The 20,699-nt window shown below is 32.9% G+C and overlaps 1 protein-coding gene across 1 annotated transcript; it reads right to left on the bottom strand.

Moving 5' to 3' along the window:
• Positions 1-685: 685 nt before the first annotated feature.
• LOC143229371 (cysteine-rich protein 1-like) lies at positions 686-17,819 on the bottom strand. The gene is made up of 4 exons (XM_076461608.1): positions 17,573-17,819; positions 13,555-13,649; positions 10,525-10,582; positions 686-1,976 (listed from the first exon to the last, which is right to left on the bottom strand). The coding sequence occupies exons 1-4, from the start codon at positions 17,610-17,612 to the stop codon at positions 1,936-1,938; spliced, it is 234 nt and encodes a 77-aa protein (XP_076317723.1). The 5' UTR covers positions 17,613-17,819; the 3' UTR covers positions 686-1,935.
• Between the last annotated feature and the right edge of the window lie 2,880 nt (positions 17,820-20,699).

The following is a 20,699-nucleotide window of genomic DNA, read 5'->3' on the forward strand; positions in this document are numbered from 1 at the left end:
GCGCTCGCCCTGTATTCTGAAGATTGCGGGCTCAAATCTCCATCACAGCAAACATGTTTGCCTTTTTAGCCATGCGGGCGTTATGATGTTACGGACAATTCCACTTTTTTGTTGAAAGAGTAGCCCAAGAGTTGACGGTGGTTGATAATGACTAATTACTTTCCCTCTAGTCTTACACAGCTAAATTAGGGACAACTAACTCAGATAGCCCTCGTGTAGTTTTGCACGAAACTGAAAAACAAACTTATTGATACAAAAATTATGACTCCCATTTAAATAAGTTCTCCTATGGATGTTGAAAGCGATAATCCAATAATTAAGTTGTAGGAAGTGAAAAGACTTTTAAAAGGAACAAAAAATAAAACACAGAGAGAAGAAAAGGTTACCTTAATTTTAGCTACAAATAGTAGCAAAGTGATTTTACTTAAAATGCATGATTTGTTTAGTCTGTTACTGTTTTTAGTTTATATTCTTAAACACTGAAAACCAGCTAGTTATCTTTATAATCCCCAAAAATGGTTAAAGGGTAACAGGCCCAACAAATTATCAACCAATAACTTTAACAGGGTGCATAGGTAAATTACTAAAAATGATAATTGGAGATAGGATGAATAAGTATTTATAAACATGTAATTAAATAAACTCAAATCAGTGCTTTTCGAGAATAAATAAGCAAGCTAACAGATTGATTGAAAGTATCTATAATGGATTTAATAGTATTTTACAGCATATGGTTTTCTGGATATATATAAAAATATTTAGAAACTGTTTGGTATAATGGATTATTGTCCAAATTATTTACTGAATATTATATACTTTTATTTTACACAATATGGATAAAACGCTCTTTTAAATGAAAAATAATCAAAATATAAGAAAACAATATCACATAAGAAAGTTTCATCCCTGAAATGTGTTTACTTCAATGGGTTGTTATTAATCCACTACTTTAAAAAATATATGTAAATTATTTACTTTATTTATATGAATTGTTTAACCTATTCAACTGTCACAATTTGCCGATAATGTAACTTACTAGTTCACACAAATAAACGTTCTCAGAAGATTCAATTGGCTCTGATCGACCTGATACTTTGCTGTACCTTATGGAAAATGAAGTTAAGTCTAGTTAAAGCAAATTTTACTTTTTCTAGAACAAGTAATGATAAAAAATGTTTGGGAAATGTATTAAAAAGTCAAGCTGTTGTGGTATAATATCATTAAAACTTTTTATAATGCTAAATTATTAGATGAGAATTTTGAAAAAAAATAATTATTTGGAAAATAGATATGGAAAACTTAAAGTGCAAAAACTGAAAAAAATAAATGCATTAAATTAATAAATCAGAATGAAAGTTCTAATACAAATACTGTTTTAAAATTTTATAAGATATTTTATTGAATATGTAGCTCCTGCTTGCAATATTGTTTTCTGTGTTAAATTAATAGAACTGTAAACTCCCATGCATATTCAGGATAAAAGATAATGAATGATATTTTATTAAAAATTAAAAACTGTTTTTTGACATATTTTTGAAATTTTTTCCGTAATATGACTGTGTTTAATATTTACGGGACTTTAATCAATTTTTTTCCACATCCCTAAGGAAAGTGCCGTAAAAACTGATTAATATACATTTTTGTAGTAAATAGCTACTAATACGTGTCAGAAAACTAGTAGTTATAAATCTTTATTTATACAAAACGTTTGCAAATGTGACGTACAATTATATTTTAAAGTAAGGTTGTACTAAGTTGAAATAAGGAAACATCTAACGAATTGAGAATTGTTTAGTATTTCTACATTTCACTTCATTAAAGAAATGTGTTCATAAAAAGTTAAATTATAATTTTCGTAATGAAATCTCAATTTCTGTTTTCCAAAAATCGATTTCATGTTTTGAAGAAAAATTGATAGATAATGAAACAGAATGTTTATTTGTAGACGTAGCTTTCAGCTCCACCACGTCCGAATCCTGAAACAGAAACACAAATTATATTAACCAAAAATAACTGTAATAAACAACACATTTCATTTTAAACCATAATTTCACACAACTCTTAATATATATATTATTTTAGGGCCATCCTTCTGTTTTTAAAAATATTCCTGGTTATTATGTTCCTTAGAGCATCAAATCCTTTACAAATGAAGTCAACATATGTTATAATTTAAAAATACATTATTTTAGTTCCACTTTCTCTTCTTACATGAAATGTAATGTAGAATGTAATCCATTCTTTAATACACTGAGTAATCATTATCCTAAATACAGAAGGCTGAGTTTATTATTATTAAAACGATTTTGAATATACAAATGAATAAGTTAAGTGAAATCTATATCCGATATAATGTCGCGGTGGGGCAGCATATATACAATTTACATTTTGGCATTGTTTAGCGTTACGTAGGTAGTGAGTTGTCACTAAAAAACTGATAGCTATTGGGAAGGATATGTACCAGTCCTATATCACGCAAAATTTCCTTATATTCAGATCAAAAATATGAGCTCAGATGAATATATCTCTGGGATTTAATGGCATGCTAAAACAAAGGAATGTGGATCAACTTAGGACACCAGAACTTACAACATGTAAGTTGCGTACCGCTGTGGGACGCAAAGTGCAGCGTCTGTAACAGGTGAGGATCCAAGAACAAAAAAGGTCAATGATTAAAGCTCCAAGCAACAATACACAAAATAATAACGAAAAAATTCCGTCTGGAAACATGGTTAGTAGGGTATTAGTTTATGAAGATAAGGCTTCTGATTGTACCTTTCGGCCAACCGTCGCATACCTGAAGCAATCAGAGAATCAAACGGATATTCATGATATTTCTTACGTAGATATACTGGTCGAATCGACGGATGCAAGATGTATGGATTTCTATGCAATCAGGTTGCCAAAATGAGCGTTGAGAAACAGTTACTTTTACATACTACATGAATTATGGAAGAGAAGAATTGGTGAGTACTGTTTCTTTGAACATAAGAGCCGTACGAAGTAACTTTTTTCAGTAAAAACAACGCTGCAAAGCTATTGTTAAGAGAGGTAGTCGTTAGACAGAGTATGACTGGACATGATTATACGAGCTGTTACGAAGTATTGGGGCTACAAAATTGTTTTAATATAACGTACTTAACCTCTGTACAGTAAATATGGATACAAAATCCTAAACACAGACTAATGATCAGGATAAGTAGATGCAATGAAACACCAAAACGTTTAGCTAACATAATCAAATTAGCTGGTTTCGCATTCATTTATAAAATTAGCCAATCTGCAGAAACAATAACTCCAACATTCTTTAAAGAAATGTTTCCATTTTGAAAGTGTATCTCTCCTACATTAAATTTATCTCTCAGTAGGAAAACTTTGCGGTAGAGTAAAGCCACGTTTGGCTATTTGTTGTGTCTACCGAGAGGAATCGAACCCTGGATTTCAGTGTTTCAAATCCTTAAACTTATTATCATCCCACTGAAGAACACCCTCTGTAAGATACTTTCATTTTCAAAGTGGAAAGATCCTCTTTAAAACTGTGTCCCATGCACAAAGTGGTTGATTCTACTTTTGAAAAAGGATTATTCTTCCTACAATGAGTTTCCACATTATAGAATAGCGTTTTCACCCTTTCAAACAGTTTTAGTAGATAAGCCTTGTAAACAACATTTAAATAATTTACTTCTTTGGCACAAAATTACTCTGCTGGTCAAATTTATTTTATCCTAATAATAACATTTTTCCTGATTTTATTTAGATTTTAACACCTGCCACACGAGTCGGCCCAGCATCTTTTAGTATTGTGCTAACGATGGTTAACAGGTGGGGTCATTCCGCAAAAGACCCGTCATGGCCAGGTGGTTGAAGGACTCGACTCATAATACGATGGGCGCTGGTTCAAATCCCCGTCACACCAAACATGCTTACCCTTACGGCAATTTACATGAAATCCACATGGACTATACTTCAGTGGTACCATACTGAACTCTATACCCTTTTTTTATATTTAATCTTCATTTTAGAAATGACATTTTATATTTGAGAATCGCTTGGGAATCATCTTATGCATCGTGTATCTGTTTAAATTTCTATAATGCATCTTTGGACTTTACTGTGCGGTTAGTTTCACAACATATTAAACTAATGATTTATTTTGTGTAATTTTAATTCCCTTTTCGAAGATTACAATAATATTATGTTCATTTATTTATATTTCTCTGTGAATGCAGTAATCAATTGACGAATCCCTGATTCATCTGGTGTTCGATTGGGATATCTTTGAAAAAGTCCTTTCCTCATCCGACCTGGACCCATTGTTTAGATTACTCAATACACATCAACCATCACATTCACATCTACATTTATAACATTTCAAGCATGCTTCACTGGTATCTCGTTTTACTTTACATTTTTAAGTTATCTTCTCCATGTTGGCTCTTATGGTCTCGGCTTAGGACGTTTAGGTCCAGCGACCTAGATCTCTAAAATAGTGTCAAACATCATCATTTCGTCTAATCAAAACAACCAAAACTTTTCAGTAATAATTCTTTTCTTTTATTTATACCAAAATGCTAGACTGGCTTCGTGTGGCAAGCGTAACGGGTCTATCGTTAGCAATCATTAAAAACAAACCACATATGCAGTCAAATCATAATAATACTTTAATAATTAAATAAACTCATAACTTTAAATAACACAGTCATTTAATTTAAAGATTTTACTTGAATAGGAAGTCGAAACAATAATTCAATATAAATAAATCACCCAGCGCTTATGGATAAACGTAATAATTAGCGACATCATTTTGCCATAATGCATACGATTTACGTGGGTCTAATGTTCGGCTAAAATTGCATGAGTTAATACTAAAGTGCGTCTTTGTGTCATGAACAAAATTATGAATTTAAAATTCATCCTGCCTTACCAATGAAGTTTTCTTAAACATTCTTTGTAGTTTGTTTAATTTTTACTTTTCCGATAGTAATATTTTGATACCACTGTTTATACCTTTTCATTTGGTATCTGTATCATTTATATCGTTTAGCCGAAATAGTAATTAGAACAAAAAGTTTCAGTTGTTTCATTTGCTGAAACACTACAGTATATTTGATCGAAAGACGTAGAACGTACCTTCATTCAGTTACATTTCTAACCCACATTAGCCCCCTTACCAGAAAGAAACTGGCACCCTTCCTGGTTTCAGGAAGTAAAAAAATTGTTTAAATTAAATTTCATTATTTCTCTTCAGCGTGTTTTTAAGTCCTTTAGGGACTCATCAAATAATATTATCTTAGGATAATTTTAATTATTGCATACTCAAACTAAGTTGGAATAAATTTAACAGCTTCTTTACTGAAACGCATAGTGACTTTATACTAAAATTGTCACTTAATATATGAAATAATATTTATTTTAAAAAGCTTGATCCATCAGCTTCGAAAATTGAAAAAGTGGGAAATGTTTATTCCGTCATTTTTAAAAATAACGAAGGGTTAATCCAGCTGTTTTAAAATATGGGATTCATTTGGATGAACTTTTTCGAAGTTTTCATAAAAGTATAAAAAATAACCAAACAATTCTCAAGCTAACCAAATGGTGCTAATGGTATTAATTAACTAGAACTCTTTGAATAATTCTCCAACAGTATGTTGTTATCACAATCAAATATGGTCTTAAATTAATAGTATCGTCAAGTATATAATAAATAAAATTCTGGCTTTAAGAACGACAATAATAATTAAACTCAACTATTAATTCCCCAGTTATTGTGGTTAATAAAATAATTTATCTCTTAAAAATTGATAGCATCTTGATAATATCGGGCAACATTTATCTTCTGCTACAGTTTCTGGGTAATTTGACGATGATAACTCTCCAAAAATCATGTTGAAAATTACTGATTGCTTACAGTTTTCGAGTTATGATCGATTTATTTAAGATGATTTCATATATTATTTTTATCATGAAATATCTTTTTCTTTAATAACTTATTTATTAATTGAAAACTGCGTTTAACAATATTAAAAATAATACATTATATTATCACCAGCTTAAAGAAAAGCAACGAGTGTAAAAAGATTATACATTGAAAATGCATTCAGGCTATTTTCAAAACTACAATCGTGGTATTATTATTATTATTGTTATATCTTTCAAAATATCTGCTTAATTTTTTGCACCTTTCAGTTTTCATTTTCACGCTGTAAGAATCAACAATAATCTTCCATTATCGCAGGATTCCATTTTTCTTGATATGGCTGTTACATTGTAAAAATGTCTTGGTGGAAGCGTTTACCATGCTCATCTCTCGCTGTAACTAGATCATTTGAAAAAAAGTCTAAATGAGAGTATAACAAGTGCATCTTTAGTGACATCCTAGGCTTTGTTTCCCTGTAGATCTCAAGCATGTCATTTCCTTAGAACTTTTAGACAGCCAGTTTGAAAGGCAGCAAGTTGTGAATGATTGAGTAATGTTTTAAAATCATCATTCATCAACACTTCCCGAATCTGTGACTGTAATTCACTGATTTTTTGGAAACATGTCTGACAGACATTTGAAACCATTACCATCTTTGTTCATTCCTTTTACAAAATTCTCCATGAATCCCAGTTTAATATGAAATGGGGCAGAAACACATTTTGAGGATTCATTGAAGGTTGATACTTAATATTCTGTTTCTCTGGTATGTAAGTCGCTCTCAGTGGACATTTCTTCTTTCTGAAACGGTTTTTATCATCTTGGTTTTTTTTTTTCCAGACAGGCAAAAAGTAACAATATTTGGTACACCCATTCTACAGGCCTAGTATAAGTGCAATAACTTTTAGATCATCACATATGTTTCACCTAGATGATTATATTTCATGACCTCAAATATAATCTGCATGTTTTGATAAGTTTATTTCATGTTCACTACATGAAAAACAGGAATCAATAGTCTAATGTTCACTTGGGCAAGAGTACAGTTTTCAGACTAACGTTATACAAGCTGACAAAATATCTTCATTCTTAAGAATAATGTTTAGTGCCTAATTCTACCGTTATTATATCAACATTTGTACAGAAACATAAAATATGTCATATGCTGTAATAAGAAGCAAAACTTTCATGGCGACTTTGGCAAACTGAAACATTTGTTCCTGAAGCTAATAAATTCCACTGCTGTAAACTAGAGAAAATACGTTACTCAAGATCCTTTGACAGAGACATGTCATGAATCAGATCACTTAGCTCTTCTTGTGTGACCAGATGAGGCAATTCATGTTCAGGTATCACAGGAATATAATTACTAGATGACAAACATTTGTTGTCTTCTTCACAGGATAACTCTTCTGTTATCCAATTCTTTGGTGGATCTGGCACTGTAAAACTATCCTGAGGTACTGGTATCATTGCAGATGCAATATCTGGATATTTAATGCGGTGTTTGATTTTGCCTGAATATACAAAAACATTAGTCATGCAAAAATAACAGCCAGTTCTATTATCTTTGGGTTCATGCTATATCATGGGAACTAGAAATGGCATACTTGCTCCCTTCTTATTCAGCTACTGTCTCAAGTCAAATGTACAAACTGTACAACATACATTTAGAGCCCAGTGTTTCTCTTGGTCACCAATTTTACACTCAAAATAATGGTAGTAAGCTACCTGTACCTTATGTGGGATGTTTTCCTTCGTGAAGCTGTAATATATTTTTATGAAATGTATTAGAAACTGTTTGGGATATTTTCTTCACCCTCTTACTTTAGTTAAACTAGGAGCAGGCAGTATTTTAAATTTTTTTTTTTTAAAATATAAAAAATTATGTTTACAAAACTAGAGTTAAAAATATTTTAAAAACAAGGTTTTGCAGAATTTGATTAAATCGTGGGTATGATGCAGGAAAAAAGAACAACGGACTTTGTTTTTATTGTGCGCAGATCGAGACGGAAAAAGTGGCCAACTGAGTGAGTGGGAAGCAATTGAGAGAGAAGCGTCTTACTTTACCCTTTTTATGCTCAATGGAGGAACTTAAATGTTCTAGTAAACTGAGCACGTAAAAGATTCGTGAAACATTCCCGGATGTTGCAGGTAAGATGGGCGTGGGAATGAAGCAAAAGTATTACAATTCGCTAAATTTATATAGATATGCCACTATGTCCCTGGAAGGCATTCACTATACGAGGGCTGTTCAAAAAGTACGCGGACTGTTTGAATTGCGCGGCTCCAGTTGGTTCCAGGGGAATCCGCTTGGTGTGGCTAGGTATGCACAGATCAGCTGATTACGACGCAATTTCCCGATTGCAGATATCTTCATTTGTGTATTAGCTACGCGGTTTTAAGTGAAGTGCGATTTTTTCGTTTGGCGGATTTCAGAATGAATGACCTGAAGGAGCAACGACTTGCTGTGAAATTTTGTGTTAAACTTGGAAAATCTGCGACTGAAACTTTTGCTATGCTTAACACGGCTTACGGTGATGTTGCTATGAAGCGTACGGCATGTTTCAAGTGGCATGACGTTTTAAGGATGGTCGACAGTCCATTGAAGATGATGAGCGTCCTGGACGTCCTTCCACGTCAACTGACGACCCACACGTCGACAAAATCAACACCCTGGTGCGGGCAAATCGACGTCTGACTGTCAGGGAGCTTGCTGAAGAGTGTGGGATATCAGTTGGATCTTGTTACGAGATTTTGACCGAAGAATTGAAGATACTGCGAAATTCAGCCCTCAGAACTCGTGAGTTTTTGGCCAAACACTCGATCACTGTTCTTCCCCACCCACCCTACTCACCTGACCTTGCTTCTTGCGATTTTTTCTTGTTCCCCAAACTCAAAAGATCCTTGAAAGGAAGAAGATTTGAGACGATTCCCGAGATTAAGAGAAATGCGACGAAGGAGCTGGAGGACATTACAAAAGAAGCGTACCAGGACTATTTCAATAAGTGGAAACACCGTTGGGATAAGTGTGTGCGTTGGGGAGGAGAGTACTTTGAAGGGGTCCCAGACCTGTAACTTCTAAATAAAGTACATTTTGTTTTATGACGTCAGTCCGCGTATTTTTTGAACAGACCTCGTATCATTAATCGATTTCTTAGAAAGTACTTTTTCTTGAGTTAATAAATTAATGTAGCGACTAAAACTAATAAACACTTAAGGTGTAAAATTCTTTGATAAGTTGATTATTTGTGATAACGTTCAGTGTGTATTTTGTGTATAGTCATAAATTAATATTTTTCTTTACGTGTGTTTCCTCTTGACGAAATATTTCTAAACACAAATAAACGACAAGATTCTAATGACGATGGCTTCATTAAGTTAATTTAACCTACCTTTAATTCCAAACTTTACTTTTCCCTTTAAAGTCTCTGGGAAACTATAAATAACGTTCTAGTTCTTATTCTGGGTGTCTATGGAAAAAATGATTTTTGTCTATGTTTTTCCTTCCTCCCAACTTTATGTACGGAGAGTAGAATTCCTGAGTATGTAACTAGCTAAAAAAGTGTTCTTTAGGATCAGTCTTATTGTGCAACATTTAAAATGTGTCTGACTGAACTATGTTCCTCTCTCTGAGGGTTCTTGCAGAGTCAGAATGTCTGTAAACTAAGCAGCTCTGTAACTGCAAAGTACATTTAGACGTAATTTAATTATCAATGCATACGAAATAATATCTAGTAACTATAACCTAAATTTATTTTGAATGAATTTATTATTACATTGGTTATTGTTTAACCTATAAATTTTATTAATTCATTCTTCTATACTAGGAGAGTTATGCTCATAAAAGCGAACACTCTTCATTTTTGATAACATAAACATATTGTGTTATTTACACTGTTCAAGTCTGGGCATACATGCACGTTCCTTCACAATGGAGCTTTATTTTGCGCATGTTCGTTTTTCTAGCGCAGTTCACTTTGGAAAACTTGAAGGTCATCTATTTGTGAAAGTGAGTGACTTGCGACTTGAACTTGTTAAAGTCATGCATGAAAATGAGATTCAACAAATATCCTTTGTTTGTTTATCGAGTGTACTGTCTTTGTTGCAAATAGAAATGGATACTTGTTGTATAAAATCAAGATTTTGTACTTCTAAAAAAAACGGGTATATTACACTGCAATGAATTACATGAAAATTGTTTATATTTAGCTATTATTAAAATACTTGTAAACACCTTCTATAAGACTTTATAAACGGAAATGATAACAAAAACTTATATATCAATGTTGCTTACGCTTGGCATTAATTAAAACAAATAAGTGTAAATAACAACCCGATGCACTGATCATAATCGTAATCCGAGAGTCGCGGGAGCGTTATAATGTTTCAGTTAATCCTACTATTCGTTGGCAAAAGAATAGCCCAAGAGTTGGCGGTGGGCGGTGATAACTAGCTGCCTTCCATCCAGTCTTACATTACTAAATTAGAGACGACTAGCGCAGATAACCCTCGCGTAGCTTTGCGTGAAATTCAAAACAAACTAAACCAAACTTATAACGATATTTTCAAACAAAAGTTATCAGGTCATTCATGTTCATACGTACCACCAGGTCCAAAAAGGGCGCTGTAGCATGGGTTGTTACAGTACGGCTTTCCATCGTGCTAAGCAATGAATAAAAGCAAACATTATAAGTTTTCAGCACATCAGTAAAAGTTTATACTCGTTTAGTCATACATAACAAAAAGTAACAGAAGTGAATATATTCGTGTGATTCGTTCATTTACTCAAGTATCTTGGATCCACGTTTTGATGTGTTTCAAAGCTATCAAAAGAAGTATGAGACAGTTGCCACTGATGGCTATAACAGTGCGTTATTTGTTTAGGTGAATGTTTTGACAAGCTCAATGCACGTAATATGGGTATAACATTTTTCTGCAAATACTCTTGTGTTAAACAGAGTAACTGAAAACGACACTGAAAGTTTCATCGATACTAAAAAAAACGGAACGTTTTCCAGCTTTTCTGCTTTTGATAACAGCAAAATTTTGAGTTTTTGAGTTTTCATCAAAGTTTTTCTAAGCCCCTTACTTTATTCACTTTCAAAAGCTTGACAGCTTCTCTCTCGTAACTACTGGAGAATGAAGCACATGCAATTTAGCCCCATTTCTCCCACAAACAAACGAAGTGCCTGGTGTGGATATCTTACAAAGTCTTCTAACTTGTAACTTTTTTTTTCCTAGTTTATACAACACTTTATCTTTTTTCTCTAGCGATTATGTATTTGAATTTTTTTATTTAATATACACTCACGTTTTTTGTTTATTTTGTTGCTTGTACATTGTAAGATATAAATATAATTTTGATTATACTCCTGACAGGTAAAACGTGTAATTGTTAGCAATATCAAGTATCGCTTGTGCTTATTATTACAATTAGCGTATTGGGCTACTTTTCTGAAGCGAATACTAGAAATGCTACATAGTTTCAATTCCTTGTAAAGGCAGTTTTTGCTTAGGGATACTGAAAGTAAAATAAAAAAAAAGTTACCTGCTAAGACATTAGAATTTAATCTAAATTTCTATATAATATGATTACACTATGTAACAGCATTTTTACTTTTTCTTGTTTCTGGGCAGAAAGTGTTATTTTCCAATTGCTTATGCCTAAATTAGATGGAAAAGACCGATTTTTCTTTTCAAACTTTGCTTTTGTGACCTGAGTAATGAAATTTTCAAATTTACCCATTTTTCAGAACATTCTAGGTAGATTCAGTGTTGAGTAGCTAATAGAGAATTTTCTCGAACTTACAATAATTTTCAATAACTTTCTAGAATGTTGTAGAAGCCTCAAAGCTGTGCTGCTCCGTAACGGGAATAAGTACCCGTCTGTTTCGTTTCCTTGCTCATTCGGTGTACCTCAAAGAGGAACACAACAGCATCAAGACCTTGCTAGAAGCTTCGAAGTATGATGAGTATGGCTGGGAGGTTATCGGAAACTTCAAAATGGTGGCATTCCTGATGGGTTTCCAAGGAGGCTTTACCAAGTCTCCCTATTATTTTTGCCCTTGGAACAGCAGGGACATCGCAGCGCACTACAACAGGAAGCACTGGCCACAACGGACCGAGTTCTCTGTGTGTGGGAGGGGGGAGCACAATGTCATGTGTGAGCCAGTAGGTGTTGTTCCCATCATTTCACATAAAATTGGGTCTTATGAAACAATTTGTCACAGCTTTTGATAAGAAGTCTCCAGCCTTCAAGTACCTTCGAGACTTCTTCCCTAAGCTGTGTGAGGCAAAGATCAAAGCTTGTGTCTTCGTTGGAGCACAAATAAAGAAGATCCTGGAGTGCACAGAATTCCCCAAGAAGCTCAGTAGGAAGGAAAAAAAAGCTTGAGGCAGCTTTGTCGCAGTGATTTGGGACTTCTTGAGCCGAAAATTATGTGGAACTGGTTGATGCTCTGGTTAAGAACTACGGCAAAATGGGCTGCAGGATGTCCTTGAAAGTTCATATCCTTAAAGCTCATCTTGACAAATTCAAGGAGAACATGGGAGCATTCTCAGAGGAGCAAGACGAGCGCTTCCACCAAGATATACTGGACTTCGAACGCCGCTACAAAGAAGCTTGTAACGAAAACATGATGGGAGACTATATTTGGAGGCTGATACGTGAAAGTGATTTACATTATAGTCGCAAATCTCGAAAAAATACTCACTTCTAAACATTTCTGCATAGCTTTAGTATAAATACATGTAAATCTTGATTCATATGTTGTTTTATTCAGACCTTATGTGAATGAAAATTTGTAAATTTGCCAATTTTTACACAGAAAATAGGTTAATTTCTAAATTTCATTATTCAGGTCATAAAAGCAAAGTTTTAAAGGAATAATTACCATTTTCTGTACTTATACAACATGAGCAATTAAGAAATACATACTATCCAGGAACAAAATTTGTGTTACATAGTGTAATACATGGTGTTATTGTGCTTGTACGATGTGAAATTATTTAGTTAGTATTATAATTTATTAAGAGATGATGCTAGCTTCCAAACTAGTCACATATTAGAGAAATCCTTGACCAACTCGGAAATACTATAGACGTATATTCATTAAAAGAACATGTTCAAACGTTCTGAGCTGTTTATAAACATGACATCATGCACTGTTTTCTCCTTTAAAGGGTGTGCCCATTACAGGCTAAAGTATCCTGTTAAGCAACAAAATCAGTAAAAAAGGAACTGCGACGTAGTAGCTGCAAAATTGTCCGGCACAATTATTGTCTTAGCTACTTGAATAAAACCAAATTGCCTATACTTTAAATGTAGAACTAAATAGAGACAAAATTAATACAATATACATTAGAACATCTACTAAGAATAATATACGAATCACAGAACATATGTTGGTTTGTCTTTGGTGCTTTAAAGCTATTATCTTTTAAGGGAAATGTTTAAATATTTCCTTCAAAAATGTTCTGTTTCCTAAATAAACTGAGTAATTTGACAAATATATAAAGCAATAATTTTATTCCTAGCAATCCTGAATGGTTTATGATTACTGATTTTCTGTTTCAAACAAAGAAGATGCTCTTGATTTATTAACAAGAAGAAGAAATGTATTAGACAATCCCACCTCAGCATGAGATCCTGGTGTTAATGTCTTGTTGCACTTTTCACATCTCAGACAAGGTCGGTGCCAATCTCTTCCGAGGGATGACACCCGTTCAGCTTAAATAGTAATATTACTTCATCAATAACTAAACTTAAATATGAACTGTACCTGAATATCAATAAATAATAAGGTCACAAACAGATCAACATTCCTTTAATAAACAACTTTGCTCAATTTCTAAAACAATAAAATGATCATTATTCAACTCTGAAGGTTTGTTTTAACACAAAGATATACAAAAGGCTGATTAGCTTCTCTCTATTCACCATGGAGAATTATTTTATTGTTGCATGTCCGTAAAATTACCACTGATCCACTGGAAGACCTAACGCTCAGTTCTTGAAATTTTGATCAGATTAAGTCATACATGTTTCTGCCACAGGTTTCGAACTTATAAATTAATAAATATACAATAAATCTTGTGTCAAGTTACGTATGCATTTTTGTTACATTTAAAATATAATTCATTAGCACTTCATAGAGCAGTCTCTTCACTGTTGTATTTATTCTTTGTTGCGATATGTAACAACAACAAAAACAAAACAAACGTATTACAATATAAATAGTAAAATCCACTGTTTTTAGACATTATCTCTAATACGCACGTGAAAATTTTGATTTTGTGTCGTACAAGTTAGTTAATTTACCTAAAAGATGACAAAGTGTATTCTTAAGAATAACGATATGGTATTATAGAAAGAGGATTAAGCTCACAATTTTAATAAGGTTAACACTTCTTGAATAATTGGGTAAAGCATGTAAAACGTGAATAGTTTGTTTAATACATCCTGAAAAAAAAAGGCTCGGTTGAGATGAACACGTTGCAAGAGCATAATAATGTAAGATGTAGGGGAAGGGAGGGCAAAGCGGGCCAGTGAGAAGAGTGAGTCACGTGGCCTAATAACATAATAAAACATTTTAGCTAATCACAAGCGCGTTTTTCACATTGCGTATTATGATGTCATAAAATTTTAGAACTTCCTTTTCCCGAGTCTTTGCGCCTCTGAGCAACACGGAAAGAAATTGTACCATTTTCACCAAAATCCCTCAGTAAACATCATGTGATGCCTTGTTTCTACACTACTTTACGACTTCCATATTGTACTCAATCCAAAGAATGTCTAGTTGGCTTCTCATACAGAACAAAAGTTTTATATATTTTAGATAAAAGGTGCACCAGACGACGATTTTCTTTAGACATGACCCCTATTATGCCAACGACCATCATCTCACTTTGCCCACTGAATTGTCTGCATTGCTAATAATGCTAAATCACCATAAAACAACGTAGTACATTTGTTGTGATTCTTTGTGTTAAATTAATAAATAGGCCCAGCTGAATAAATTACCAATGTTTGACAACAGTAGCAATAGCAGCAACAACAACAATAATAATTTTATCAGCAATTATTTTTATTTATTTATTTATCGTTTTTCTACTTATTTTTCTACTTGTCGACGGTCTCAAAGCACACGAAAAAACCGTGCAGAGTTCATGGTCGCTGGAAAACCTTAGACAAGCCATGGCTCAGGCCCGTTCGGGATATAGAATTCCACGTGCGACGCTTCAAAGACATCTCAAGACCAGCATTGGGCAGAAACAGTTGGGTCGTTTCTAAAAGGTTTTCTCAGATGACCAAGAATACCGACTAGTTGAGCAACTGAAGCATTTGAATTTGATGTTTCACGGTGTTACGAAGGAAGGGCTACTTTAAAATAATGATTGCTGCAAATTATTTCTTGTGATTTATGGAAGAAACTGTCCTTATCACACACTGTAAAAGAACGAGGTGAATATCTATTCATAAATCATTTTATTACTAAATCAAGTTAGGCGGCCAACTTTGCCCACCCTTCCCCTAATGAATATAAACACGAATACGGATAGTTTGCTTTATTTATCTAAACCAGAAGTGAAGAGCTATTTTGAAAAGAAATTATTCTCGTTAAAGTACGATCTTCTTGGTGACTTAAACATAACTGTTTTTATCCCTCTGTCTATATATTAATTTCGAGAGTCACGTGCAACTTGAAAGTAGGCACAATTCAATGCAGTAAATAATAACAATAAATAACATCAAGAAAGAACCTTTACAGTATGATTTAAAGGCGTATCATTAAAATATCTGAAATGGTATGTTGTGACTTACTTAGAAAATACATGATCCAACTTTTTGTTACGTTCCTAAGCATTTAGAGAAAGGAAACTTATTTGTGAGAAATATTTTCATTTAAGTAAACAATAAATTTTAAAACAATAACAAAATCAAAGTGGGTTTGCTCGGGATATATTTTTTTATTTCTACATAACAGTAGTGTTACCAATACACTTTAACAATATACCAAGTTCTAGCGTTTAATCCTCTTAATATTTTATATATCTAGCTTGCTACAACTCAATCTGTACATAGTATCTAAATGGTATTCTGAACTTGTAGTGCATGCGAGAGGGATTTGAGTATTTCGGCAGTGAAGTAGAAAGAAAACGACCATTAATTTTCACATGATGATAATAAAAATTTATTTCTATTATATAAATTTATTATTATTATGTAGGGAGAAAACGCTTTCATCTAGTTTTATTGACAAAACTGACTCATTGGGTTAAACTATTTGTTTTGTACCTAAATCAATTGCCAATGAGAACGAGTTCGTCAGACCCCTCCCTATCTTTATTCTTAGCCCAAGAGAAAAGTTTTAAGGATATTACTTATCAGAAAAACGAGTTAATCATTTATTTGTTTTGTTTGTTTTGAATTTTACGCGAAGCTACACAAGGGCTATTTGCGCTAGCTGTTCGTAATTTAGCAGTGAAAGGGAAGGCAGCTAGTCATTACCACCTAGTACCATGGGATAGAGGGAGTGGTCTTAATATTATAATGTCCCCACGACTGAAAGGAGAGCATGTTTGGTTGGACGGTAATTCGAACCTGTGACCATCCGTCCATCAATGTCCAGGCTTCCAGCTTTACTCATACTAATGAAACTGTTTCACCTACTAAGGCATTAAGAAATATTTGTAATTAACGGTTGCAATACATTATTTTGTTTGTACTTGAAGATATATTGTTTAAGGATGTTTGGCTGTTTAGAATATTCGCAAAACTTTGTACAAAAGCTGTCTGAACTATTTGTCGCTAATTTTAACTAATAGCCTAGGGGGAAGAAAGCTGGTTAACCGAATTCACCGCCAACTCTTGACTACTGTAATCAGATAGTTGGATTTTAATGTTACCTTTATAATGCATCTATAGCTTCAGAGTATAGATCTTGATTTTATAGTAACGAGACATTAACAACGAACCTCCAGATTTACAGTCTGGTGCGGTAGCCTCACAGACCCACCAAGCCCCATTTGGAGATGAAACACTGAGTGGTGTAGTGTCAATAAATTGTTTTTATTGCCTATACGAAGCTGTTAGTGTGATTTTCGTAGTTGTGTTTTTTTACAGATTAGTATTAATCAGATATGTAAAATCTGTAAAAAAGTAACAATTCAGAGATATCTTTAGGGCCCAATTTTAAACACGAAATTTAAAATAGAAAATAAGATATGGCTTCCCGTGTTCCCTGTAGTTTATTTATAATTACTCTCAAAATAAAAACAAACAGAAAAAGAAATATATCAACTAATATCTTGTAATTCTGTTGAGATCTCAAAAACTATCGAAATGATCGTTAGATTAAACTCAAAAGAACGTTTTTAGTTCAATTATCTAGTTGTAATTTATTATAAAATAACTCGTCGCAGACATAAAACACAACTTTTATTTTATAAAATAACCTTTGTCCTTTCTTTTTTAATACTTTTCTATTCTTTTACATAAAACTGGCATTATTTTTTATAAGTCCTTCAGTGCTCATATGTTAGACATTGCAGCAATTGTCCTACATAATCCTACACCACTTAACTTTTATCTAATATATATTAACCGTCAGTTATGGCGTCTTTATATAATCATATAACTACGTTACTCACCAAAATAAACGGGTTTCTGACATTTAGGACAATTCGGCATTGTTAACACTGATCGTTGAAATATAACAAGAATAAGTGATAAGTTTCAAACTTTTGTAACTCTGTTCCAACACAGATTTTTCCTATCCTATTGAAAGAGCGTCTGAAGTTTAACAAGTGTCCAACTTTCTTTTTCTGTGTGTATGTTTATATATATATATGTATATACATTACTGAACATCTTGGTTGAGTGTCGTGTGCAAACCTCGTCAGTACCGGAATTTCTTGTACCACATGCACAAGAAGGTTAGCACCTACACATTATTAAAAGGCCTCTGGGTGTTTTTCCGCTACCACTTTCATTCTCTAAAGCAGCTTTTATTTTGGCTTTACTTGCATAATCTACCAATGATAAATGTCAAGAACACAAACAGACCGTTTTAGAGTATTTGTTAAACACCGAAGAAAAACAAATTTAAAAATGTCGTTAAAATTCGTTGTTTGCTTTGAAAGATTTGTTTCTCACGTCTAAGTTATATTTAATTAGACATTATATATATATTTATATATTTTACACAAACAGAAATAACAATATTTTTGTTTCAGCTTAAAATAAATTACTCAGTAGACAAAACATTATGGAAACATGATGTTTTAACTGTCACTATTACTGAAAAATTTTACTTCTGATTTCCTGTTATTAATTAATGGAAAATCCGGTACAGTTAACGACGAAAGCATTTTTATTTTATTTGTTTATTTTTGTGTCTAAAAATTTTACAGCTTGTAGAAGTTCCACGTAACTAAGATAGGCCTAACATCACAAATAACTTTAGTTTTCTCATGTATGAAACAGTTATTTTGTCAAACATAAACTCGATACGTACAAAACTGAAGTAGCAGGCAATTGTTCAAAAGACTTATTTATCCAACAATAAATATAAGAAGTGTAAAAAGTTCTCTCTTCAATCAAAACTTTCAACATCCTATTCTCACTAACTCGCGTTATAATACCTTCAAGAAAATTCCAGACGATTATCACATAACATTCACATTCTTTCTGGTGAAATAACGATAGAAATTTTTAAGTTAAACAAAATAGCAGACAACATTACCGCCCATCTTTGAACAATCCTATTACACAGGTATTGTATATTAACATTAATCAACATGATTAACAATATAATGACTTTTGACAATTAACAATTGCACCGGCATGTCCAGGTAGTTAGTGCGCTCAGCTCTTACTCTGAAAATCAGAGGTTCAAATCCCCGTCACACTAAACATGATCGCCCTTTCAGCCGTGGGGGTGTTATAATGTGACTCTCAATCCCCCTAGTGGATGGTAAGATAAAGAGTTAAAGGTGAGTGATAGTGACTAGCTGCCTTCCCTCTAGTCTTACACTGCTAAATTATGGACGGCTAGCGCAGATAGCCCTCGTGTAGTTTCTGCCCAAAATGCAAAACAAGCCAAACAAATAACAATATTAATATTCATAAATTATGCATCACATTAATTAAGTAAACGTGTGAAGCATAATAAAATCAAGTTTTGATTAAAAACTTTTTTTATCTTGTTACTTGTTTGTTAGTTTTATTTTCCAGGACTTAGAGTTAAAAAATTGTATTCGAAATTTTTGTTGCGATTCATTTTTACTTCATTGAGGCCCCTCAGTGGTATTTCGGTGTGTCTGCGGACTTACAACGTTAAAAACCGGGTTTCGATATTTGTGGTGGGCTACTACTTCACTGAGCTATTTTGTATTTTATTGTTTGTTTGTTGTTATTAAGCACAAAGCTACATAAGGAGTTATTTGTGATCTGTCAACTAAGGATATCGAAACCCGATTTCTAGCAGTATAATTCCACAAACATACTACTGTACCACTGGAGGTATATGAAGTTAACTGATTCCCTGCTTTACTTGTTACTAATGTTATATCAACTATTATGTAGATCTATGATTTTTCAATTTTAATTTGATTTTAATTTGTACAATTTCTATGGTTTCTTCAGTTAGATTAATATTACTTCAACATTTTTACATACATCGTGCTCTTGACACTTCCCGTCTATTTTTGACCGTATTTTAATTCTCTGGCTTTTTTCCATGCATTTTATGTATCATTCTTCTGTATCTGTAAATTGTCTTTATATATATATTACTTACAGTATTTAATATTTGTTCTTTATCAACGCTTGTTGTCCTAGATTTTTATCATCACATATATTTCCTTCAATCCACCTTATTTGATTCACAACTGCAGACAATTGTCTGTCTTTTACAACCTGATTAGATTGAGCAGTAATGGTAATATGATATATGAGCATATATATCTGTCATGCATATAATGCGTTTTCCCATCATCTTTAGTAATGTAGATTTTTTCAACATAGTTTGTTTTTGTGTAAATTTGGCAAAAAAAAACATAGTCTATAAAACCATTGAAATTTCTTAGTTTTAGTTGTTGTATCTTTGTCACTATATTATCAAATAACGCCTGTCTTTCCGACGAAAATGCGGATACTTCCTTTTGCTGGTCGAGCGTGTTTTGTTTGTGTTTTCTAACCAGAGTGATAGAGTGAATTATCACGTGGTGACGCCATGGTAAAAGAAAGAGTATAAATATTCTTGCACGTTTTTAACGTGACAAGTTAAACACTCGAAAGACAGAAGATTGCAGATCTATTCATTTATCCAATAAAAGTGGTTGTTCACTTGTCTACACAAGTACGTTCGCTGATTTTTCTCATGGTGTGTGATAATAAAGATCGTTTTCACATTCCATCAGACGTGTCATGTCTGTTTAATTTTTATCTGACATAAAACTTAATCGAGTTTTTTATATTGAAAATTTCCTGTTGGATCCTCTCGTTATTAAAGCGAATTTATCTAATACTTACGAGAAAGGTATTTCATCCTAGAATATCGCAGTAGCAATAAAACTGTATCCTTATGGTAATGCTTACTGTCAATGAATCTGTTGACTCAATAAAACTGTATCCTTATGGTAATGCTTTTTGTCAATGAATCTATTGACTCATAAACATAAAAACTTTTTTTACTCAATAATGCACTCCTTATCTTAATTGAAGCAGGTGGAATGATGTCATTTCAGGATATTGTGACCTCTATTTATTATCAAT

This window comes from Tachypleus tridentatus, chromosome 10 (genome assembly GCF_004210375.1).
Source record: "Tachypleus tridentatus isolate NWPU-2018 chromosome 10, ASM421037v1, whole genome shotgun sequence".
Taxonomy (NCBI): Eukaryota; Metazoa; Arthropoda; class Merostomata; order Xiphosura; family Limulidae; genus Tachypleus; species Tachypleus tridentatus.